The sequence below is a fragment of the Protobothrops mucrosquamatus genome, unplaced genomic scaffold, assembly GCF_001527695.2.
Source record: "Protobothrops mucrosquamatus isolate PMUCROS unplaced genomic scaffold, P.Mucros_1.0 scaffold2019, whole genome shotgun sequence".
In the NCBI taxonomy this organism is placed as follows: domain Eukaryota; kingdom Metazoa; phylum Chordata; class Lepidosauria; order Squamata; family Viperidae; genus Protobothrops; species Protobothrops mucrosquamatus.
In genome coordinates, this window is record NW_015388130.1 from 47,357 (window position 1) to 72,528 (window position 25,172).

The 25,172-nt window shown below is 38.8% G+C and overlaps 2 protein-coding genes across 4 annotated transcripts; one reads left to right on the forward strand and one right to left on the reverse strand.

Moving 5' to 3' along the window:
- The first annotated feature begins 754 nt into the window (after positions 1-754).
- On the forward strand, positions 755-13,215 carry HSP90B1 (heat shock protein 90 beta family member 1). Its single transcript, XM_015823861.1, has 18 exons — positions 755-973; positions 2,205-2,304; positions 3,460-3,601; positions 3,687-3,803; positions 4,138-4,469; positions 5,454-5,565; positions 6,218-6,331; positions 6,463-6,579; positions 6,880-7,017; positions 7,105-7,182; positions 7,279-7,344; positions 8,328-8,597; positions 8,798-9,043; positions 9,131-9,267; positions 10,193-10,271; positions 10,444-10,599; positions 12,414-12,518; positions 12,957-13,215. The coding sequence occupies exons 1-18, from the start codon at positions 925-927 to the stop codon at positions 12,984-12,986; spliced, it is 2,388 nt and encodes a 795-aa protein (XP_015679347.1). The 5' UTR covers positions 755-924; the 3' UTR covers positions 12,987-13,215.
- A 1,457-nt stretch (positions 13,216-14,672) lies between these two features.
- CUNH12orf73 (chromosome unknown C12orf73 homolog) lies at positions 14,673-19,283 on the reverse strand. 3 transcript variants are annotated; one of them, XM_015823863.1, is made up of 3 exons: positions 19,115-19,283; positions 17,199-17,310; positions 14,673-15,202 (listed from the first exon to the last, which is right to left on the reverse strand). In XM_015823863.1, the coding sequence occupies exons 2-3, from the start codon at positions 17,304-17,306 to the stop codon at positions 15,104-15,106; spliced, it is 207 nt and encodes a 68-aa protein (XP_015679349.1). In that variant the 5' UTR covers positions 17,307-17,310; positions 19,115-19,283; the 3' UTR covers positions 14,673-15,103. The 3 variants fall into 3 exon arrangements, with proteins under 3 accessions (XP_015679349.1, XP_015679348.1, XP_015679350.1); XM_015823862.1 differs by having other exon boundaries at positions 17,199-17,316; XM_015823864.1 differs by lacking the exon at positions 19,115-19,283 and adding an exon at positions 19,049-19,073.
- Positions 19,284-25,172: the final 5,889 nt, after the last annotated feature.

A 25,172-nucleotide genomic window follows, 5' to 3' on the forward strand; every position in this document is an offset into this window, starting at 1 on the left:
ATGGCAAGCTGGGAAAAGTTGCAGAATTCCTTTTAAAAAATAATTCTTACAATGGAGGTATCGTGCTTTGTCCATTGGGTCACCAGCCCCAAAGTCAGAAAAATGCGTGAAATAAAAATGTTTTTGCTAATTTCTGCCTACTCTATACTTTCTTCGCTTCCATTTGTCATAGGGCAGGGGTAGGCAACCTCGGCTCTTTTATGACTCATGGACTTCAACTCCCAGAATTCCTGAGTCAGCATAGCTGACTCAGGAATTCTGGGAGTTGAAGTCCATGAGTCATAAAAGAGCCGAGGTTGCCTATCCCTGTCATAGGATATAAAGAACGGGAATTAACGTCGTTATGGAAACGGGGTTGGTTTTTTTTTGCTAACTCTCTGGAAAGTTCTGGGAGAAGTGAAACGCGCGTATCTTATTTTTCTTTAAATGAGGAACAGTCTCACACTTAACACCAAATGATGTTCGCAATATAGTCCAAGAGATACATTTTGAAAAAATGAATGGAAAACAGTCAAACTAAGGCCTACTACTCCCGCCTTTGGCCGTGGTTGGCCATTGAGCATAGCAACAACCAATGGAGCCCAGCCACGCTTTGGCGTGGGGAAACTTCACCTGGAAGACAAGGATTGGCAGAAAGATATCTCCACCTCCCCTCTCCTTTCTTGCTATTGGCTCTGGGTTTGGCGTGGTGCGCTCCGATTGGCGCGGCCGGGAGGCTTTTCCCCCCGCCCCCTGCGTGTGGTAGTGATAAGCTTGGGGGTCGGGCTGGCCTTGGTTAGTGCCTCAACTGTTAAAACCCGCGCAGGTGTTCCCACGAGGGAGGGGAGGGTAGCGGTTTCTCTTCATCAATTGCCCTTGGAGGCACCCAGAAGGCCGGTACGAAGCTGTATCTCTCTCTCTCTCCCCGTCTCGGGCACCCTTGAGATGAAGCAACTGTGGGGACTCGGCCTTTTATGCCTCCTTCTGCTGGCTGGTGAGTGCGCGTGGCGGGCGGTTTCTGGAACATTCCCTGCGGGGCGCGGAGGGCAAAGAAAATTCCTCCCTCAACTTTTTACCTCAAGCTGCTTCTCCTGCCCGGCCTTTATACGGCTTTTACGCGGAAGGAGGTTGGGTTATTTTCCCTTCGTGCGGCTCTTTCCCTCTGGGGCAGGGAACTTAAAATGGCGGGGGGTGATGGTAAAACTGAGGCGCCTCTTCGTCCCAAGGAGATTTTGTGGGTTTGTGATAGCTCCCCATTGGAGTCGCCCTTCTGAGAAACGGTCCCCGGTGTTGGGGGGTGCAGGGTTTTAAAGGGGCGTCCCGAAAGGCGCAGGTGGGGTAGGGAAGAAAGTGGAGGCACCGAGAGGCGTGCTACTACTAACTCGGGAAAGGCTCGTTCGTGGAAGAAGAACATGAATGGAAATCCTTTGAACTTCTGGAACTTTCGTGAAAATCTTGTGAACGTAACGGGTTGAACAGGTTTGAACATCAAAGTGCTCTTAACTTTTCAAGCCCAGCAAGGCCGCTTTTCCGTCTGTGGGAGTCTGGCCGGAGATTAAAGAAGAAGGGAGTTTACGCAAATGGTCCCAGGAAAGGGACGCTGGTGTCGGATTTATGATTGACGCCGGCTGGGTTTGTTTAGGTCCAATTTGGCACATGATGCGTAATTCACGCTTCCCCCATCCTTTATTGAGCTGCGAAGGTTGATGACTTTATAGCAGTGTTTCTCACCCTTGACAATTTTAAGGCATGTGGACTTCAACTCCCAGAATTCCACAGCCAGCATTGCTGGCTGTGGAATTCTGGGAGTTGAAGTCCACATGCCTTAAAATTGTCAAGGTTGAGAAACACTGCTTTATAGCTTCTCTCCTGGGAGTCCTGTTTAAAGTCTACTTGCTTATTGGCAAGAGTTTGAAAGCCTGCTAATCTTTCCAGGCATTTTCACATTTTTTTTTTTTGGTTGTCTCACCGTGATGTCTGCTATGAAATATGATTTTGAATAGAGTCGGCATGAACCCTGTGTCTATGACCCTATAAAATGCCACTGCTGGCTCCCCATTCTAATTTTCAGCTGCTTTCTGGTGGGAAAAGTGAACTGCACCATTTCTTTTTTCCCAATTTCTTGTTCAAGCATTTGAGATCCTCCATGCTGTCTGCATGCATAAGATTAGCAGTTTTACTTTGAATGGTGTTGTGGAGCTAACTTGTCCAAATTATTTTTGCAGCCTCTGCCCAGGCTGAGGAACCTGATGTGGATGGCACTGTCGAAGATGACTTGGGTAAAAGCAGAGAAGGATCTCGGACAGATGATGAAGTTGTTCAGAGGTTTGCTTTTTAAAATGTCTGCTTAACCAGGCTTTATAATTCATGTTTCAAATACATGCCTGCTCACTGATTAAAATGAGACACACCTACCTCTAAATAAGGATGCCTGCCATTGAGATCTAACACTTTGATCTAGTGGGATATTGGTGACTTATATTAAGATTCTAATGCTGGTGAAATCTTGTAGGGAGAACATTTGCCAGTTTTATTTTGGGCTTGGAAAACTGGATTGTAATTGTTCTTAAAGTCATGGAACTTGTAAACATTTTGTTACTATTATGTTAACTCTTTTAACAATCTTTTTTGAAAAGATTGCCCCCTGAAGTATGTTTAATATAGGAAAGCTTGCATGAAAGCCTAATGATTATATAATTGCATCCAAAGTGCACTATAGAATTGGTTTGAAAAATGAAATGGAAGTCCTTTAGATTTTTCAAGCTGCAAGAAAAGGATAAGATATATAGCTGAAATTGATGCTATGCTGAAAATTGATATGGTTTTATCTTTATATAATATCACAGATCGGCATATAATAGTTTGATATCAGAATAGTTTGCTTTTGTGCTTAGAGAACTGATTATATGAGGGATATGCAACCAAATTCTTAGCAAGAATTTTGATACTTAGATAATTTATATAGCATCTCCAGGAAAGCAAATGCTTCTTGTTGATAAATGAAAGATAAATATCTGTTTCTCATTAATTTGGCCAATTCATCAAGAAGGATTATGTGCTTTTCCTACTGGTTGCACTATCTTGATGAATTTCCAGTTATTAAGAAAGTGCAGATTTATTATAACTTACCGATAGACATAATGCAATTGCATAAATAGCGGCATGGAAATTAAATGTGAAACAAAATACTCTGTCCTGCTACAGTAGTTTATAGTAGGTATATTATCATAGCTACCCAGAAGGTTGAAATGTAGTATGTAGAATGTGTAAAATATTAGAGAGAAAAAAGGGGAGGGAGTTTTAGTTTAAAGAAAAGGCAAACTTTGCATGCAGCAGGGGAATTCTTCTGCAGACTAGTGTTTGGCTTCACCTGGAGTTGCAGCAAAAGCATACATATGAGTCTAGAACAAATTCTTATTTTCCAGGATTACTTAAAAATAAAAGATTAATAATACATGAATGGATCTTTGTTCTCTGCAGGGAAGAGGAATCTATTCAATTGGATGGTTTAAATGCATCACAAATAAAACAACTTAGGGAAAAATCAGAAAGGTTTGCCTTCCAGGCTGAAGTAAACAGGATGATGAAACTTATTATCAATTCGCTCTATAAAAATAAAGAGGTAAGCCTTACTTAATATACCTATCTAAAAGTTTTGACACAAATGTTTCTGTGCTTATGACTGCCTACTCTGAATTTTTTTACAGATTTTCCTTAGGGAATTGATTTCAAATGCATCTGATGCTCTAGACAAAATACGGTTGATGTCATTGACTGATGAAACTGCTCTTTCTGATAATGAGGAACTCACAATAAAAATTAAGGTAAGATGCTAATGATTTTCCTTAATATTTCTTTAAATTATTTCATTTTCTATTGTTTTAAAAACATCTTTTGTATGATTTGGAGGAGTTAATGCAGAGATTCAAGTGTGCCTTTCACATTTTAGAAGGGATTGTCTGCAGAAAAGGATAGATGAGAAGATACTGTTGCATCAGATTCATTTAATAGACTGTCCTTTTTTCTTTGGATTATTCTGTATTAACAGCTTCTTTAGGACAGGACTATCATTAACAGTATATATTGCAGCATTGTTAAAATTGATGTCTATTGGTGGCATGTGAAATTCGTATCCAACTAGTTATTTTTGTTTTACAGTGTGATAAAGAGAAGAATATGCTTCATGTTATAGACACTGGAATTGGCATGACAAAAGATGAGCTAATCAAAAATTTGGGTACCATTGCTAAATCTGGTACAAGTGAATTTCTAAATAAAATAAGTGAAATGCAGGAAGAAAACCAGTCAACCTCTGAATTGATTGGTCAGTTTGGTGTTGGCTTCTATTCTGCCTTCCTTGTGGCAGATAAGGTTATTGTTACCTCAAAGCATAATAATGACAGTCAACAGATCTGGGAATCTGACTCAAATGAGTTCTCTGTAATTGAAGATCCTCGGGGTAATACCTTGGGACGAGGCACTACTGTAACGTAAGTTTTACAACTTTTATTAATATTTTTATTAATGAAAATACATATTTGGTTTTTATTAAATGAAATGTATTTTGATGAAACCTGCAGAGAAAGATGCAGAAAATTTCTAACAAAAGTTTCAGTGCTGTGTAATACTTAAAATTGGTATTAAAGATCCCTCAACTAGGGTGATATTTTTAGCTGTATCTACTACAGTTATATCTAGTACCACAATTCCAATTTTATTTTATGTAGTATACTACAGTGGTATTACATTGCTATTTTCTTTGATGGATGGTAATTTTTTATACATGATGGAATCAGATTTTATAAAGTAATTTTATAATTGCGTGTGTTTGACTAGACAAATGCTAATCTTTGAAAGAAATGATTTTTTTAACATAAGAGATACAAGGTGTTTCTGACAAAGTGTACATAAAGTCTCAGTTGTTAGGTTAATACATGGTAGAGAGATTTAGTGATAAAGACCAGGTTTCTGTATTGGAGGCTTTGAATTTAACTACCATTTCTTGTAGTTTAGTGCATTTCTTGAACCACCCTGTACTTTATTATCTTCCATGGGAAGGAAGGATTTGATTGTGACCAAAAATAGGTTAGCATTTAAAACACACACACACACACACACACACACACACACACCTTCCCTGATGGTGAAACTTCTTGGTGTTCAATATTATATCCTCTCTCATTAGATACAGCAAACGTACCATTGTTACCTATATCAAAGTATCACAAAAGAAGTTAGTATCCTTGCCAAATGAAACTTGTTTTGATAAAAAGGAACAGACAGTATATGAAATGTCAGAGCTCTCTTTGTTTGAAATATTTTAGCAGCAGAACTTATCAGTTCTGTGTAAAATATAATTTGCATTGTTGCACTTTTTTTTAGTAACTTGTTTGTAATGTTAATAGTTCAATTTCCAAAATTGTTTTGAGTTAATACAGCACTGAATTGCTTTTTTTTTTTTTTTTTTTTTGTAGCCTTGTTTTAAAAGAAGAAGCTTCAGATTATCTTGAACTAGATACAGTTAAAAACCTGGTCACGAAGTATTCCCAGTTCATTAACTTCCCAATTTATGTATGGAGTAGCAAGGTACATATTTTGTAATACTGCTAATTGGCATCATATTTAAAGTGGAAGATATATTAGTCATGAAAATCAGTTTTCAGAGTTGAAACTTATGAAGAATGGATTATACTCCATATTTGGCACAAGGAAAAACTAATCAGGCACCTCTGATAGGGAAAAAAAACTATAGGACTATAGTTAAGTAAATGAAATCTCAGAAGTTTGTAAAAAAATTTCATGATCTAAAATATGAATAGATTGGAACTCAAAGTCATATTCCCGCCTGTTATTTTTAGTTGCATTTTGCAGCAATGTCAGTCAGTTACCAGTGCAAAAATTATAATTTACTGAAGGCATAGCATTGTTAGATTAGCAAATACTATATAAAAACTACATAAAAACATATATCGATCTTAAACAATGAATTGACATGGAATATCTCTTCAGTGTTTGTGACTATGCTTGCTTAAAGTACATAATAAGTTTAGAACAGAACAGAATAATAGAGTTGGAAGGGACCTTGAAGGTCTTTTGGTTCAACCGCCTCTGCTTAAGCAGAAAACCCTATACTATTTCAGACAAATGAAGTTTACATTCATCACTTAGTTATGTATCCTAATTGCTTATGAGAACATGTTTGAAAAATTACTTGAATTAATATGCAATATTTCTGTAGACTGAGACTGTAGAAGAGCCTCTTGAAGATGAAGAAGTAAAAGACAAAGATGAGACAGATGATGAAGCTGCTGTGGAGGAAGAAGAGGAAGAGAAAAAACCCAAAACTAAACCGGTAAGATTTCTAACATTTAAAATTATTAATCAAATTAATTAACAGCTTTTTTAGATTTTATCAAATTAATTTGTGAAAACTGATAGTTTCATTTTATCAGAATAAATGAATGAATTTGGAAATTCTTGCAGGTTCAGAAAACAGTCTGGGATTGGGAGCTTATGAATGACATAAAACCAATTTGGCAGAGGCCATCTAAAGAAGTGGAAGAGGATGAATACAAAGCTTTCTACAAATCATTTTCTAAGGTGGGTTTACCTTTATAGCTTGGGACTGATTTAGGATCATGTCTGTCAAAATTCTTAGTATCAAGTATGGAGGAAAAATGGAGCAATGTGAACCGTTCTGTTCTGAGCTTTTTTTTGAAAGCAGCATGCTGTGTCCTGTCCTAATGTATTGCTCATATGTGGAACAAGAACAAACATTTCTCTCCATACATTGCATATTTTTTTGCTGGAATGAGTAAAATATCCACTTCTTACATTTGTAATACATTTATTTTCAACCTTTGTGGAAGTGAGGATTTTAGGATTTGGCTTTTTTTGCAGGAAACTGATGAGCCAATGACTTACATTCACTTTACTGCTGAAGGAGAAGTGACATTCAAGTCCATCTTATTTATTCCCAGTACTGCTCCACGTGGCTTATTTGATGAATATGGATCCAAAAAAAGTGACTTTATAAAGGTAAAAATAAGATCCAACTTTTTAAAAAGCAAGAGAAATTGCAGATATAGTCTTGCAAAAGTAATCGGTTAAAATTTTGTTTTGCAGTTGTATGTCCGTAGAGTATTCATCACAGATGACTTCCATGATATGATGCCCAAGTATCTTAACTTTGTCAAGGGTGTTGTAAGTATTTTCAGGGATAATTGCACTAACCATTTAAGAAACGTATCATTTTAATTTTTTGCTAAACCTCTGTAAATGTTCCTTTTCTAAATTTAGGTAGATTCAGATGATCTTCCTTTAAATGTATCTCGTGAAACCCTCCAGCAGCACAAACTACTAAAGGTATGTCAATTACTACTATAGCTTCTAATTAGTCTTCAGGACAATATCTAGGCCTGTTTTTATATTCTCTACTTCCTACTTAACTTGGCAAGGATGGTAATGAAATCTTTCAAGCCCCATTAGCATCAAGTCCTTGCTTGTAGATTCAGTTACTCCATATGTGGGTTAAAGAATACCAATGGTAAAAGACCATGTACTAGAATGGATTTTATCTATAAATATCTCAAGGCGACAAACATAATACTCCCTTATCCTATTACCCCACAACAATGACTCTGAGGATGGGTTGGGCTGAGAGAGAATGACTGGCTCATCTAGCTAGCTGGCTTCTATGTTCAGGGCAGGATTAGAACTCGGTTTCTGGACTGGTGTTTTAACCACTAGGCCAAACTGGATGTCCTCATATATAAATTTGTCGTGCTAAAGAACAAGATGAGAATAATCTTATTCACAGTTAACTAGTTTCAGAAGAGTGTGCAGCAGTATTCATAACAGCTTTGATACCAAAATGGAAAATCAAGGTCAATACAAGTGGCATAGTTAAATTGAGTCGCTCAATTGTGAGACAAGCAGCATATTAATTCAATAAATGTAACATTATCTGAAAACTCTACATGAGTTGTGTCATTTGTATAATATCATCTTCCCATTCATGCTGTAATAGCCATGGGAATGTGGATTATTCTGGTTGCTGGGCACAGAGATATTAAAGGCACCTGTTACAGGAGGATGAGTATACATAGGAACCCACATTATGACATAGAAACTTACATGGTTTTAGTTTTCTCAGATTCACCTGCAATATTTCCCACCAAAGGGAAGCATTTTCAGATAAGTTGATTTCAACTCCTAAAATTCTCAGTTCATTTGGGTATATCATGAATTGAAATCAGTACATCTAGAAGTTGCACAGATTGTAAAATGGTGTTCATTTAAACTGGGATCAAAAGATTAATCTTACATATTTCTTTCTGAATTTCTAGGTAATCAGAAAGAAACTTGTTCGGAAGACACTAGATATGATCAAAAAGATTGCTGAAGAAAAATACAATGACACATTCTGGAAAGAATTTGGCACAAATATCAAACTTGGAGTGATTGAAGATCATTCAAATCGGACTCGTCTAGCTAAACTTCTTCGTTTCCAGTCTTCTAACCATGAAAGCAACACTACTAGTCTAGATCAGTATGTAGAAAGAATGAAAGAGAAGCAAGACAAAATCTATTTCATGGCTGGTTCAAGTAGAAAAGAGGTAAAAAGTAATTTTCTAGCTAACTATTTCCAATTCATTCTTTTGAAGCTATAAAAATAGAAATATAGTAATTAAGTTTGTTTATAAAATTGGTGGTATCTTGTTCCATAAATATGATTTGCAATGGTAAATGCGTTATTTGTTTCCATCTAAAATTTTACAGGATTATGTCATGCTAATATTTTGAATTTATCTTATAGGCTGAATCTTCACCTTTTGTGGAACGGCTTCTAAAGAAGGGTTATGAAGTTATATATTTGACAGAACCAGTGGATGAATATTGCATTCAGGCTCTCCCAGAGTTTGACAACAAAAGGTTTCAGAATGTTGCTAAGGAAGGAGTAAAGTTTGATGAAAGTGAAAAGTCAAAGGAAGCTCACGAGGCTTTAGAAAAAGAGTATGAACCCCTATTAACTTGGATGAAAGACAAAGCTTTAAAGGATAAAGTATGTATTTTAGAATTTATTTAGTATTCTTTAAAAAATGTCTTCTGTGCTATATTTGTACTTATACTACTTTTTCTTTCTGTTTAGATTGAAAAAGCAGTATTATCTCAGCGATTAACCCAATCACCATGTGCTCTTGTAGCTAGTCAATACGGATGGTCTGGCAACATGGAAAGAATCATGAAGGCTCAGGCTTACCAGACTGGGAAAGATATCGCTACCAAGTAATGCATAATTTATACAGTTATTTCTGGGCCTCATTTGGATCCTAATGTAATTTGTTTGGTTTTGACTTAGCACAGTATAGGTCAGTGGTGGCGAACCTATGGCACGGGTGCCAGAGGCGGCACTCAGAGCCCTCTCTGTGGGCACGCACGCCATCGCCCCAGTCTTAGGCATTCAGCTGGGTTTTATAAAACCTTTTCGCTTTAGGCCTCCACCGCCGTGTGCAAAAAAAAAAAAGGTTCAATCAATCAATCAATTTCAACTTCTCACGGGAAAAAAAATCTTGCAAAGTTGAAATTGATCGATTAACCTTTTTAGTCCCACTTAGTCTGTCGTTACCACTGCAGCCACGCCCAGCCAATGGGCCACGCCCAGCCAATGGGCCACACCCATTCGGCACCCGACGATGCATAAGTGGGTTTTGGGTTGCAGTTTGGGCACTCGGTCTCTAAAAGGTTCGCCATCACTGGTATAGGTAGTTGGCCACGTATGTCTTAGTTAACAAAAGTTTGCAAAGTGGATAATCCATGCTGTTTAAGTGCATGTAGATAGATCAGTGAGGATTCCCAACTTTTTATATTTCAAGTAATGTTTCTTCCTGTCCCCTTCAATTTGCGCTAAAAATTCTCCTAGGAAAAAACTGGGAATTATATTATCTGTGTCTGTAAATGATGTAATCTGAACATTTGTATGCTTAATCTATGGTCTCATTTAATGTGGCTAAATTGACATGGAAATGTACCAAACCTTTTGTCTTTCTATAAACTGCAATTCTGTATTCATTTAAGTTACTGATTTGTCAGGCCAAGGTTCTTTCGTTAGTTTAGTATAATAGCATTAAGTGAGACTGATTTATTTCTAGAACTTGTAACACGATAGTAGGTGTATCTAATTACCCTTAAAATTGTCATCTTCTCTTTTTAGTTACTATGCAAGCCAAAAGAAGATATTTGAAATTAATCCTAAACATCCTCTCATAAAAGACATGCTCAGGCGTGTTCAGGTAAGAATGTTAAAAGGTACAGATGAATCTAATGCAGTTTTGTACTTCTAAAATTTTGGACAAGAAATGCAAAAAATAATTCAACTCTTGAGTCTGTGAGACTTGATGAGTCTCAAACTGGAAATTTCTAAACAATTTCTATAGTATCCTGTGTTCTCTTTTTTTTTGTCAGGAAAATGAAGATGATCAAATAGTTGCAGATCTTGCTGTGGTTCTGCTTGAAACTGCTACCCTAAGATCAGGTTATCTGCTCCCAGATACAAAGGAATATGGAGAAAGGATAGAACGAATGCTTCGCCTTAGTTTGAACATTGACCCAGAGGAAAAGGTTAGTGAAGATCAAATACTGTAATACAGAGGTCACCATCCTTTTCATACTGGTGGCCCGGAGAGGAAGGGAGCAGGTGGGAAATTTGCATGTGCGAACAGGGCCGTGCGCTCCTGCATGGCGCTAGCAGCCCCGTTTGCGCAGGTGCTAGCTGCTATCGCTGCACACAGGTGCAAACTGGCCGCACAACCTGCATGGCATTAGCGGCCCCATTTGCACAGGCGGTAGCTGCCGCCTCTGCTAGCGCCACATGCATGCGCAAATGGGCTGTGTAACCCTGTGTGCGCAAACGGCCCCGTTTGCACATGTTCACATGCACTAGCCACCAGCACTGCTAGCCCCACAAACATGCGCTCTTGTCTGCGGGCTCTAGCGCAAGTGGAGAAGTGCACGCACTGGCCAGCCTGGCCTGCAGCCCGGTGGCCAGTAGCCCATGGCCTGGCAATGGGCCGCAGTCCATAAGTTGGGGCCTCCGGCTGTAATACATGCAGGAAATAGACTCATGACTTACATTTTGAGTTGAATGTGCCAGAATAATTCTTGACACCATTTTCTTCTGGATTAACACTTCTGATTCAAAATATTGTCTGCTTGTCATTCCTATTCTCTTTTACAGGTAGTCCTTGACTTAAGACTACAATTAAACAAAAATTTCCTTTGCTAAGCAAGGAGGTTAAGTGAGATGTGCCCCATTTTATGACCTTTTTACCATGGTTGTTAAGCAAATCACTACAGTTAAGTGAATCATGCAGTTGTTAAGCATATCTGGCCTCCACCTTTGACTTTTGCTTGATGGAAGCTCCCTAGAAAGGCTGCAAATGATAATCCCAGAACCCCAGGACACTGCAACTATTGAAAATACATGCCGATTGCCAGCATAAAAAGTTTGATCACGTACTCCAATGGTCATAGGTGTGAGAGCTGGTCATAAGTCACTGGAATTACATCAGCACATTTGGCTTATAAAAAATTCAGCATTTCAAGTACACTCATTCAGCAACCTTTTAAAGTTATGACACTGCACATCTCTGTGATACTAACATTTCTGTCTGGAACCTTTAACTGGGCAAAACAGTGCATCATAAAGCAAAACCTTTTCAAGCAAGGTACATCAAATTGGCTAATTTACAGAATGCTTTTACAATACAGGACTTCCATGGAATTGAAATTTGTCAAATTTTATAGAACATTTTACAACAATACAAAACAAACATTTCCTGTGGCCAACACCTGATGTTTGAGTGTGCATGAGCTACTTTCAAGGCAGGCACTTCTCTGAATATCTCCATAATTTTTAAAGAATTTTTCCAGCATAAGTAGTCCTCAACTTACAACTATTTGTTTGGTGACCGTTCAAATTATACCAACACTGAAAAAAGTGACTCACGACTGATCCTCACACTTATGACTGTTGCAGCATCCCCAGTCACATGATCAAAATTAGGTCCTGGCAATCATCATGTATTTACAATGATTGTAGCATCCCAAGCTGTTTCCTACAAGCAAAGTCGGGAAGCCAGATTCATTTAATAGTGTGATGCACTTAACTAGTCATTATTTAACCATGGCAAAAGGTGGTGGTAAAATCAGACACAATTTAACTGCCTTGCTTAGCAATGGAAATTATGCTCTGCCATTATTGAAGGCACTGGGAAATCTGGTGAAGAAATATATTTGAAACAATGACCCTATTATGTAGTGATATCTAAAACATACTTTGAATTGATCAGGGTTTCATAGTCATATTTGTGTTTGTGTGTGTGTGTCTCATATAATGGTATATAAAGCTTTGTCTTGTTAAATATTTCTGAAAGGTGGAAGATGAGCCTGAAGAACCAGAGGAAGCTGATGAAGAAGTAGAACCAGAAGAGGAAATTGAAGCTGATGAAGATATTGAAGATAGTGAAACAGAGAAAACGGTCAGTGTAGTTAGGAAGAACTGGGGCAGGAGGAGGGAGGGAAGATAACAGGTGTATAAGGTACCATCTTTTCTATCTGTATAATTTGTCTCAGTTGACAGAAGTTTGGGATATAAGCATTACAGTGTTTACCACCAGCACTAGCATTCCTTGTGTTTTTCACTTGATTTTAGAACCAACTATGTCTAGCCCCTTTAACAGTGTCATAATAAACTTGCACTTGCTGGATCTCTGTCATCCTCCTTCCCTCAAAACGTGGAAGCTATAAAATTCCTGTCTCATGAAGAAGTCACAGTGAGAACAGGCAGGATATAGTTGCCATTTTTAAACCACGCTGTACAAAATAAAAAAAATGGAAAGTTGAAACATGTAAAAGTGACTTATTGGGGATTCTGACATCTACAAGATTTAATCTAATCTATACTTTGTTTCTTGCAGGAGTCCACAGATGGAAAAGATGAATTGTAAAATGCACTCTCAAATACTATCCTGTGTTTTGGATGAAGCAGGAATGTGAACTGAATTTGTTTTTTCACTGTAAAATGTTGGGGGGAGGCTTAGGGTTTGGGCAGAATTTTTTTTAAGTTGCATTTTTTAAACATTCCTCACAATGTAAATTTGTACTATTTAACTGACTGCTTGGTGTAAAATCTTGTCATGTGTACAAAATTAAAATGTTCACACCAGTTGTATGGGACATTGAAGTGCTTATTTACTTGCATTGGATGTAAAGAAAACTTGTACAGACTCAATTTGGCAGTCACATTCTCAGGACAGGAATTATTTTCTAAAGGTCACATTAGAACTACTATCTTTCAATTATTTCCTATTCTACTAAAATGTGTACCAGAATCTTAGCCTGTTAAGGCAGGCTTCTGCTTAATGGAGTCTATTTTTAACTAGTTGGCAAAACTTAGGGAGTCTTAATTTTGCAGTAATTCATCCTAGTTTCCTCTGAACAGGTCTTACATACCTTGGATTTAGTAAATTGCCATTTAAACTTTAAACTCACTAATATATTCCCTAATTTGGGTCACATTTTGCTGGAGGGAAGGCAGGTGTTACCCTGCAGCGATGCTTTAAGATAAAGTAAGCCATCAGATACTCAAAAATGAATAACTCATGTCTCTCAAGCTGGTCAGCATCTATTTTTAAACAAGGAGCAAGTAATGGTTTTATATACAGTGGAACCTTTAGCTATCTATTATATCCTGAGAGCTAAATGCACTTGAATTCCGACAGATCTTTACCATAAAGATTGTGTAATTTTAAGCCAATTACACCTCAGCCAAACTTCACATATTCAATATTTAAAGTGAAATAAAAGAGAAAAATTTGGTAATTTTCAAAAAGAAGCATAAGGCAATAAAACAGTGGTTATGTGCACCTTTACAGAAGAGTACTAACTGAAGTTATTGCATGCCATAATAGGCATGTTTTATGCCCATTCTCATGCTTCCTTAAACAATCTCTACTTGTAACATGGAGTTTCTGTTATCTTGTTCAATGCTTTTCTGTGAAGGGAAGATATTCTGAGTTGACTTAAACAGTAATAAAACTTGATAACTTGAACAGTGTTAATACAAGGAATTGCTGCAGTTTTATCAAGTAAATGTTTGAATTTCATTCCTAGATTCTGTTTCCGATGTTACAATTTGTTTTCCCAGCATTTTAATACACATATTTAGACCCAGGTTTAATGGAGGATTTCACTCAGATGTGGAATCAAAATACTTCTGTTAGACCTAAGAATAAAAATATGTATATGAAGAATGTATAAAAATGATTTGTTCTTTTCAGTTGCCTCATCAAGGTTCGATCCTACTTAGACAGTTCAAGAAACTACTTGCTACACATATTTAGGGTTAGGTACTTAGGTCTACTAAGTAGTTATAATTGCAGTGCAAAATACACAGAAAATTGAGTCATATCTTTACAATAAAGCACTTCCAATTAAATACACTGGATTATATATTTTTGAATAGATTGGAAGAGTCAGTATCTTTTTGCACTTAATGCTGATACTCTGAATCAAACCTTCAAAATACATAGACCAGTTTCCCCAGCCTGGTATCCACCAAGTGTGCCGACTACAGTTCCCATAAGTTTCCAGCCAAAAAGAAACGAATTAACATTTACAGAAGCTGTATATTTAAACATATTTATTATCAGAAGCTGATTGTGAAAATTCAGAATGGTCAAGAACAAATATCACTGAAATAAAATTGCTACGTTATTGACACAGGATGCCTGCTTTGCAGAAAACCACATTACAGTATAGTAGTATGGGAGGCTAAACCTAATTTTCAAATGGATACCTTGTTTAATTGGCTTATAGCAAAACATGTTTCCAAACACAGAACAAATGTAGTGAACTAAAGGTTGCAGGTAGATAACAAACAAAAGCAATGGCTGAACAGATCATCTTTGTAGGGAAAAAAAAAAGTAGGAAAGGCAATCTTGGACTCAAAAACAATACAGATAGAAAATAAGTCCTTTTAAATATTCATGATTTTCCAGTTATACATGTTCAGATAATAAATGCTAATAAGGAACACTTTATGGAGGATGCAACATTGATTCTTTTACGTTCGTGGCTGTAAAGGTTGAACTGGCTCATTCGTATTTTTTAGACTCGACATTTCTGTTCTGAGCTCCCCAGCTTTTGAAGGAATATCTGGTGTCTACAAATAAATAATATCCAAAAACAAATCCATCAAATGTCCATGTCAATCCACACATTTTAGAATTCCAGTTGACATTTAGCACTCTTACTAGAAACTTACAGATAGATTATTCATTCTCAAACTATGACAGCACCATCACCAGGTGGGTTTGTAACTGGCTAACAAATTGAATTAAACATGTAGTCCTCAACAGAACTACATCCACATGGAGGGAAGTAAGCAGTGGGGTATCCCAAGGTTCCATTTTAGGCCCAATACTCTTCAATATCTTCATAAATGATCTAGACGGAATTGAAGAAGAACTCATCGAATTTACAGGTGACACAAAGCTGGCAGGAATAGCCAACACCCTAGAAAAAAGCTCACAAACCAAAAAGATCTGGACAGACTTGAACACTGGGCCCTATCAAATAAAATGAAATTCACTGAAGATAAATGTAAGGTTTTACACTTAGGTTAAAAAAAAATCAACTACAGGTATAGAGTAGGACAAACTTGGCTTAATGCCAGTAAATGTGAGAGGGATCTTGAAGTCCCAGTGGACAATCACTTAAATATGAGCCAACAGCAGCAAAAAAAAAAAGCCAATACAATCCTAGGCTGCATTAATAGAGGGATCGAATCAAGACCATGTGAAGTTCTAACACCACTTTACAAAGCGTTAGTAAGACCACACTTGGAATACTGCATCCAGTTCTGATCACCACAATATAAAAAAGATGTTGAAACACTGGAAAGAGTGCTAAGAAGAGCAACAAAAATAATTAGAGGACTGGAGGCAAAACGTACGAAGAACGGTTACAGGAATTGGGTATGTCTAGTCCAGGGGTAGGCAACCTTGGCTCTTTTATGACTCGTGGACTTCAACTCCCAGAATTCCTGAGCCAGCAGGAATGGCTGGCTCAGGAATTCTGGGAGTTGAAGTCCACGAGTCATAAAAGAGCCAAGGTTGCCTACCTCTGGTCTAGTCTAATGAAAAGAAGGACTAGGAGGACATGATAGCACTGTTCCAATATTTGAGGGGCTCCTACAAAGACAAGGGAATCAAACTATTTTCCAAAAAGCAAGACAAGAAACAATAGATGGAAATTACCCAAGGAGAGAAGCAACCTAGAACTAAGGAGAAATTTATTAACGGTGAGAGCAATCAACCAATGGAATAGTTGCCTTCAGAAGCTGTGGGTGCTCTATCACTGAAGGTTTTCAAAAAGAGACTGGACAACCATTTGTCTGAAATGATATAGGATTTCCTGCTCGAGCAGGGGTTAGAAGACCTCCGAGGTCCCTTCCAACTCTATTGTTCTATGTTCAGTGAGTAGCTCCAAGAAGCAACTTGAACTGAAAGTGAAAAATTACCTCATCTGCGACCCCTTAAATGCTTTTTGGTGTATCTGATACATAGAGAAAATGGAGCACACCTGACATCTTTAATAAGCTGTCGATATCTGAATTGAAAAAATCCAAACCACCACTATTTTTATTTATTAAAAAAACACTAATTTATTTAAATTTATTTACAAATCACTATTTCTAGATTTTATAGCCATATATGCCAAGTCTAGTGCTTAGGACCAGTTTTGCATTCCCAATCAATTACCTCAATCCCCGGTTGTACTGCTTTGACCTCCAAGCGGAAAGATACAGCATAGGTTGTCAACTAACATATAAGTAACTTCAATTAAATGATAAGACACATTTCCAAGTTTTGAGTTTAAAAAAAAAGTTTGTGTTCATTTTTTAATATATTTTTTTTAATCTGAATTGAGTCCTGGGGAGAAGAACCTGTAGCTGAGCCACAAAAGTAACCTACTACAAAGCTCTCATCTCTGCAAAAGACAGGACTTGTAGGTGAGGGAAGGCAATCAACCAAAGAGCTATGCAATGTATTCAAAGGGGTAGAAGAAAACCCCAATAATAAGTTATCTTTAATAATGCTCTCTTTCTGAAGCAGAAGACAAGTCAGTAATCAAAAAAGGGGGGGAAAGACACTTACAAGGTCAGGTCTGTAAAATTTGTGGACGGTTTGTGCACCAGCAAGCATGGTCAAGAAGGTTGCAGTAAGGATTTTCAAGTATTTGGGCCAACTTAGACCGGCAGGCATGGCTCTGGACCTCAGGAAAAAAAAAAGTATAGTAGAAGTTAAGACATGGTCTTCCCCAGCAGGAATCAATCTTCTAACTAGCCAGAGCTGGGAAGTATATAAGAAATTGGGAAGGAAAAATAATTATTTCAGCAGTCCCAAAGCTGCTTTGGGATATAGAGCAAACCACCAAAATCAAAGTAACAATGCATCATGGCAAAAACATATAGTAATCAAGGCGGTTTTACAAATCAGGGCTCTTCCTCGCAAGCTAACAATAGCACTAAGATGCTTGACTAATCATTTTTAAGAGACATCTTTATGAAGCAACTGTAGTCTTTATTCCCAGCCCACCAAAGGCATACAAAATGTGTCATAGCTGCTCTAATTTTAAATAAAGGTTTTCTATCCTCCTCCAGCACTGTGTGTGTATGTGTGTGTGTGTATGTAAATACATGAATTTGGTGATGATGAGGTCAGAGGCTGCAATCTTCTGAACTTCTATTGGCTGATTGAGGAGCTATTGGCATGGCCCTTCCCTATAGCTTGAGATGAAGGAAAGACCACATATCATGTTTTCACAGAACCTGTAGAATCTGACCTATAACTTCAAAAGAAGCACGTCAACATTTTATTTTACTTATTTGCTGCCCATTTCGTTTTGGAGTAACTTTGGGCAGCCATATTATATGGGATCTCAATATACAGGACATCCTCAAGTTACAACAGCAATTGGGATTGAGATTGCTGCAGCTAAGTAATATGGTTGTGAAATGCAATGTCACATGACCACATTGCTTAGCAACGACAATCCCTCTTTGCTGTTGTAACCCCAAGATGCATGGATTGCTAAACTGAAAGTGGCAGGAATCCAAGGTGCCATGGCAAACTGGGGAAGTCTCTGGATCATAATCGTGTGATCACAGAGTTGCTGCAATGTCTGTCACTTTTAGGATCAGTTTTATGACCATGTTTTCAAACCCCTCTCCCATAACTTTGAACAGTTGCTGAACAAATGGACACAGGCGGAGGTCTACCTATACACTAACACATGCATCTTTTGGAAGGCCAACAAGGGTTTCCACGGTTATGTTTTCTATTGTTTTAATTATTTGGGGGGGGGGGTATCATTTGCATATTCTAAGGAATACTTGCAGGTTACATCCAGTTACTGCCAGCACTCCATTACTCTTGCATCACAGGTTACAAACAGAACATCACAGAGAAAATCTAACTATATAGTTGTCAAGACTTGATACATAATCTACTAAAAAGCTGGGAATATGTGGGAACTGTAATGAAACAGACAAAGGTTCTATCAGTTTCCCCTTCTAGAACAAATAAACCCAACAAGTGTAAACCTCTGTCCCCAAATAGCCCAAAGAAATATGCTTAGTAAGGCATAGGAAGACTTAGGATGAACGTTACTAGGAGGTATGCTGTGACTGTTCCTTTCCACATCAACCTACATTCTTCCTCTCTGATCCACTGACCTGTCAGCTGGAGCTGGACTGTATTTGGACACTGAATTTCAGTGGAGCTGTGTTAAGAAAGAGCCCAAGTGATCCATTACTAAAGCGAATATTAAAATATTTACTAAAATATTGCCTTAGGTGTAAAGACAGCTGAGTGACCTTGAGCCTGTCACTCACTTTCTTAGGCCTAGGAAGGACGAATTGGCAAGCCACTTCTGAAAACCTTTGCCACAAAAACTGCAGGGACTAGTCTCTAGACAGTCATCAGAAGTCAAGACTAACACACACCCCGTGATGGAGTATTTCCCTTCTCCCGCCGCGAAACAAACGTAACACGACAAACTCAGGTCCTACCAAAGTTTCCGAACGGATTTTCCCTACAAAGGACGCCAGAGAACGGACGAAGCATCGGCGCTCAGCAAACTTGCGTCACCAACTCCGGATCCCAGCAAGAACCAAGAGAAGGTTCTGCGGATCCGCCTGGCAGCCGATCGCAACGGCGGAAGCCAACTTTACAACATGCAAAGCCACGTGCCGGAGGAGGAAACGTCATCTCTGGGTAGACGAAAGAGAGAAACGAAAGAGAAGAGAGCCAGCCGAAAGCGAGCCAGTGGATATCGCGAATTGTGAAGCGTGGCTTTTGTTTAAAGCCGCCTGTATTTTTCTAGATTTGGTGAAAAGGAATACCTTGAACCCTCTGATGTATCGACCCTAAGTAGCTCCGCTATCATTGACATTCCCGTTTGGCCGCCTCTTAGTTCAGTGCTTTTCAAACTTGGGAACTCTAAGATGAGTGGACTTCAACTCCCAGAATTCCTCAGCCAGCACTTCTCCGGTACGCTGGCTGTGGAATTTTGAGAGTTGAAGTCCACTCATCTTAAAGTGCCCAAGTTTAAAAAAAACGTTGCTTTAGTTCAGTGTTTCTCAACCTTGACAATTTTAAGGCATGTGGACTTCAACTCCCAGAATTCCACAGCCAGCAATGCTGGCTGTGGAATTCTGGGAGTTGAAGTCCACATGCCTTAAAATTGTCAAGGTTGAGAAACACTGCAAGTTGGTTGCCTTTGCCCACAGGCTTCTGCTAGTTTTCAGGCTATTGTTATCGATTCATTATTCTCCCCTGCAGTAAGCGGAAAACATTCGGGAGTAGAAGTGAGCTTGCCTATAGAAATCAATGGAAAGATTAGATTGATACAGGAGTAGTAGTTCTAATGAACTATTCTTAGCGACTGCCCAATCAAACCGTAGGGCCAATTTAACTCAGGTCTCTTTTCCCCTGTAACGTATTGCTTCTTTACCCTGCATTTGAAAATAAGGTTTGCATTATCAGTCCAATATCAACTGACTCCATCGTTTCCAAATGTGTCAGCGTGTATTTGCCGCGTGTCAGAGCTCGACGCTGTTCAAAACCGCGATCGAGAAATGGCTTATATCTAACTGGAACTGTATTGTACACGTTTGAACCAGGTTTTCCTCTACCGGAATGCCAGATTTCGACTTCAACACTCCTCAAGGAATGACCAAACTTAGAAGGGAATTAGGGGCCTCAGAAAGCCGATCCATTTATAATAATAATAATGATAAAGTTGGAAGGGACCTTGGAGGTCATCTAGGCCAACCCCCTGCTCAGGCAGGAAACCCTATACCATTTCAGACAAATGGCTGTCCAGTTTCTTCTTAAAAACTTCCAGTGTTGGTGCATTTGCAGGTACTACCTTGAGGCAGGCTGTTTTAAAACTTCAAAGTGAGAAATTCAACTTTTTGAGTCTTCGCCCTTCACTCTTTGATTTGGCTTCAGAACCTGCCAATATTTCGCTCGTGAATCGGAAGTGAGTTTCGCGTTCTTATATTCCCACACACACACACACACACACACACACCCCGCGGAAATTGGAACTTTGCTTTGTGGATCTCTCTACACCTTTCGTATCTCTACCGGCTGGCTAGTCCCGGCGTGCTGAGAGCTAGGAGCGCGCGCGAGGCGGCGGAAGGTATAGCGCGCGCGGAGGGGAAGGGGCGCGGAGGGGCTGGGTTGGGAGGGGGCTTGGCTGGGTTCGGCGCTCGTTTCCTGGCCTTCCCCCGAGAGAGGAGGTCCGGCTCATTGGCCGGCAGAGCGGACGGCGAGGGGTGGTGGTGGTACCAGAGCCCGGAGATGGAAACCGAGGAGCCGGGGACCAGGTATTCGCGCGGAGGGGGGGGCGTTTACGCTGCTGGGGAGGAAAGGAACGGCACCCCCCCACCCCCCGTGGGTGCTTTCCTGTCGCCGGGTTGGCGGTTACTACAAAGGGTTTCCGGCTGAGCTCCAGAAGAAGGCCGAGGCCTGAACTGGGTTTTTAGGAAGGACATTGTACTGGATCTGGACCGCAAAAGTCCGGACGATCATCAAAGGGCAGCCTCGCCTTCGCATCTGCTTCATGTCTTTGCTGCCATCCCTGGGCGGCAGATAAATTTAATTATTATGGTTGGTCGCACAGTCAGCCGGTTGTTTAGACTGGATTTTGCGGCTTTGTCCATTGATCAAGACGTTCCGAAGGATCTGGGATAGGCAAATGGTGTTTAATAATATTAAAGGTATTGTCACAGGATTGTTTAATAATATTAAAGGTATTGTCACATTATGCAATTGATAGATGGCGATTTTGTCCAGGCTAATGACGTTCTGATGTTTTGGAATTGCAACCTAGGGCATCTATTACTGTTGATACTATCTTTGCTTTCTTTTGCCACAGTCGTTCTATTTGCAGGTCTTTATCTCCAATTCTTTCTCCTCTACTGTATTCTGCTGTCTCCAGGTACAGCAACGTCGACTATCCAGACTTTTTTATTTTCTCTTGCAGGATCTTTACTACAAAGGGAAAACATATTTTTTTTTTGCCTTCTTTATCAGCATCGCTAAGCCTGCAGATGTTTGAATTCTAAAGTCCCAGAGTACTCCAGCTTCTTTATTTTCTATAACTTTGTCTATTTTATGGTCCTACTAGTTCTTGCTTGCAGGCAAATCCTACTTCTTGAAAATGTTCCAATGCATCCTTGTTCTACTTTGCCATGCTGTTGTTTGTAGTCATTCTGCAATTTTCTTGCAGCCCTCAACTAGGTGGCCCATTGTTTCTTTAGCTTCTTTACATTTGCTATCCTTGCTGTCGTCTGAATTCTAGTTTTATATGCATTTGGTCTTAAGGCTTAAGCCAGAATTAGCTCCTCTCTTTGTTTTTTCAACTTTACTGCTGTTAACTATTGTCAGGTCTTATTTTCTGTTTTGCCTACTAGTTTTTTTAAAGTACTTACGGGCCATATAATACTGTGCCTTGCCATGTCTCGTTTTTTTTCTTTATTTTGTCTTTCTCGTAGGCCAATATAATCACTGGTATTTCAGAAAGCCTTCATGATGTACTAGCTTCAATGCACCTTCTTCACTGTCCTTCACATATTTTGTCAATGCTCTTTTTTTCTTCTTTACCTGTCTGGTGTACTTGCAACACTTCATGATCATCTGTGCTATTTGATAAATAGAGTCTGTCAACTTTGCTGTGTGATTGAAGGACATGATTTGTTGTTATTTTCTGGTCTTCCTATTCTGGTCTTCTATTTTAGCTTGAGTCCAGTCTATTATTCTAGGTATGTGTGCATGTGTGTTTGTGCTTGTGTGTATTTTCAAAGGTGTGTGTGTGTGTATGTGTGTGTGTGAAAAATAAGTGAGGGCAGGGAGATTGGTTTTTAAAGAAAGCTACTGTTATGACTTTATTGTGATATTACAGTAATGTATTGAAAATCACTGTAAAGTGTTTTAAGAATGGGATTAATATCTGATAAATGGTCCCTGTAAATATTGATAACATTTCAGATCTGCTTTCAAATAACAGATGATAAAACCAGAGCTTGCCCCATATTGCTAATGAGAACCCATCATAAGAAAAATGAAATATAAAATGCCATCCTCACCAGACATACAGCTCTCTGTATGCTCAGATTCCACAATCTGAGCATCTACTGAAGGTTTATTCAAAGGTGTTCTTTTACAGAGTTTACTTAGAAAAACAAATACTTTTAAGATAAGCTAATGTGGATGACACATTACTTTCCACTAAGTATGCTACTTAGGATGCAGCCAGAATGAAGAAAAAATGTTGGCTTCTTCCTGGAAATCTTTTAATTCATTCTTCAGGTTGACACTCCAGTGTACTTAAATGATTGTAAGTTTAAAATTGAAGGTTCAGCAGAATTACTCCAGAAACTCCCACTAAAGAGCACAGATCTGTGAACACAGTTCTGGATAAGAATGTCCGACTTCACACAACGACTCTACTAGCTTGGTTAAGAGGCTTTTTTCCTATTTTCTTTATCCATACATAAGTTAGTGGCAGGAAGTGTTGCTCTTTCTTTCTTGCTTTGCACACTAGGATACCTCTGCTTGCCGAACTTTTACTTTATAACTGCTCAGATTGGTGTAAATCATTGTATATGTTTATAGTCTTTATTCCAGAGTAACTGATAAAATGCTCATAAATTATGTAATTCTATAGGTAGCAAATTTTTAAATTGATTTCAGGAATGCATTCTGAATACAGGTAGTCTTCGACTCACAACTGTTTGTTTAGTTACCATTCAAAGTTACAACCGCACTGAAAAAAGTGACTTATGAATGTTTTTCTCACTTATGATCATTGTAGCATCTCCATGGTCATGTGATCAAAATTAAGACTCTTGGCAATTGATTCCTATTTATGACACAGTGTCCCAGGGTCATGTGATCACCTTTTGCAAACCTCTGAAGAGCAAAGTCAATGGGGAAGCCAGATTCACTTAACAACAGTGTTACTAACTTAACAACTGTCCTGATTCACTTAATAACTGTAGCAAGAAAAGTTGTAAAACGGGGCAAAATTCATTTAACAAATGTCTCGCTTAGCAACAGAAATTTTGGTCTCAGTTGTGATTGTAGATCGAGGACTAACTATATTTTCTAACAATTTTCAAATGGTACTTCAGGATGCATTATCTTCACCTGATGGCACAAGCAACAACAGCTTGGTTTTCTTAATAGTGACTTGATCTTTTTTAAAAATAAATAAATATGCACACTGGAAAAATGTGTCCTCATTGGGTTGTTGTTTAATAAAGGCATTCATGTCTTGCTGGGAGAAAATTTGATAATATGAGACCACTGGTGAAAAAACCCTAAAGCAGGAATAGGCAGCTGGTGCATTGTCCAAAAACTGCTGAACTACAATTCCTAGTATGCCTTGGCTATTGTTCATGCTGTTAAAGCTGCTGTGAGTTGTAGGTCAGCAGTATCAAGAAGGTAGAGAGAACCACACAGTATTCACCAGGGGGACAGTGAAAAGGGCCTAAACAGTAATTTTAATTCTTGAAGAAACGCCATCTGGTTAGGCCTTTCTTCAGATAACCCTTTCCCAGCACTCTTAGGATTTCAGTCCAAATACAAATAACTAAAGCTAATGATATGAAATAAATATAATATGAGCTGAATATGTAGTTTCTTCCTTTAATATCAGTTGTAGTTTTCAAACCAAACAGTTCCCCACAGAGTGAATTACTGTAATCTAAATTGCATAGATGCAAACTGTATAGATGTAAACAATGCATCTGTATGACTCAATTTTTGCTATGTCGTATTATCAAGCCAACTGGTGCAAAATAGATGACAGCAGATATTTATGTCTTTACTGTACTATATTGTAGACATTTGTACACATCTGTATACCACATTGAATGGTGGTCTAGTTTTTGCAAACCAGATCTGGTAGGCTTGTGTAAAGCATGCTGATTTCCAAATTTCAGTATACTGTGTGATCCTGTACAACAAGGATTATGTATAATACAAAGATAGGGCAATGAATTAGACCAGGGGTCCCCAACCCCTGGTCCATGGACCGGCACCAGGCCACTGCATGCCAGAAATGGGGCCACACAAACAAGTGAAGCCCCATCCACAGGATGCAGGCAGCATGCAAAACTACACCCCTTCTAGTCTGCAGAAAAAACTCTCTCCACAGAACCGGTCCCTGGTGCCCAAAAGGTTGGGGACCACTGCATTAGACAATCAAGTTGGGTACCATACTTATCTACTCACCTATGAATTTATCCCTGTGTGAAAGCAGGCACATGTACGCATTTGATCCCTGTCTTACTTCACTGATTCCCAGCAGTCTTGTTCCCTGTGAGTTGGCTGAGTATTTAATTTGACTCAGTTACAGGTAGTCCTCGACTTACAATTGAGACCATTTCTGTCGTTAAATGAGGTGGTTTTTAAGCAAGTCATGCCCAATTTTGCAACCTTGCAATGTTTGCTAAGTGAATCATTGCAGTTGTTAACTGAATCATGTGGTCCTTCAGTGAATCTGGATTCCCCTACTGACTTTGCTTATCCGAAGCCAGCTGGGAAGGTTGCAAA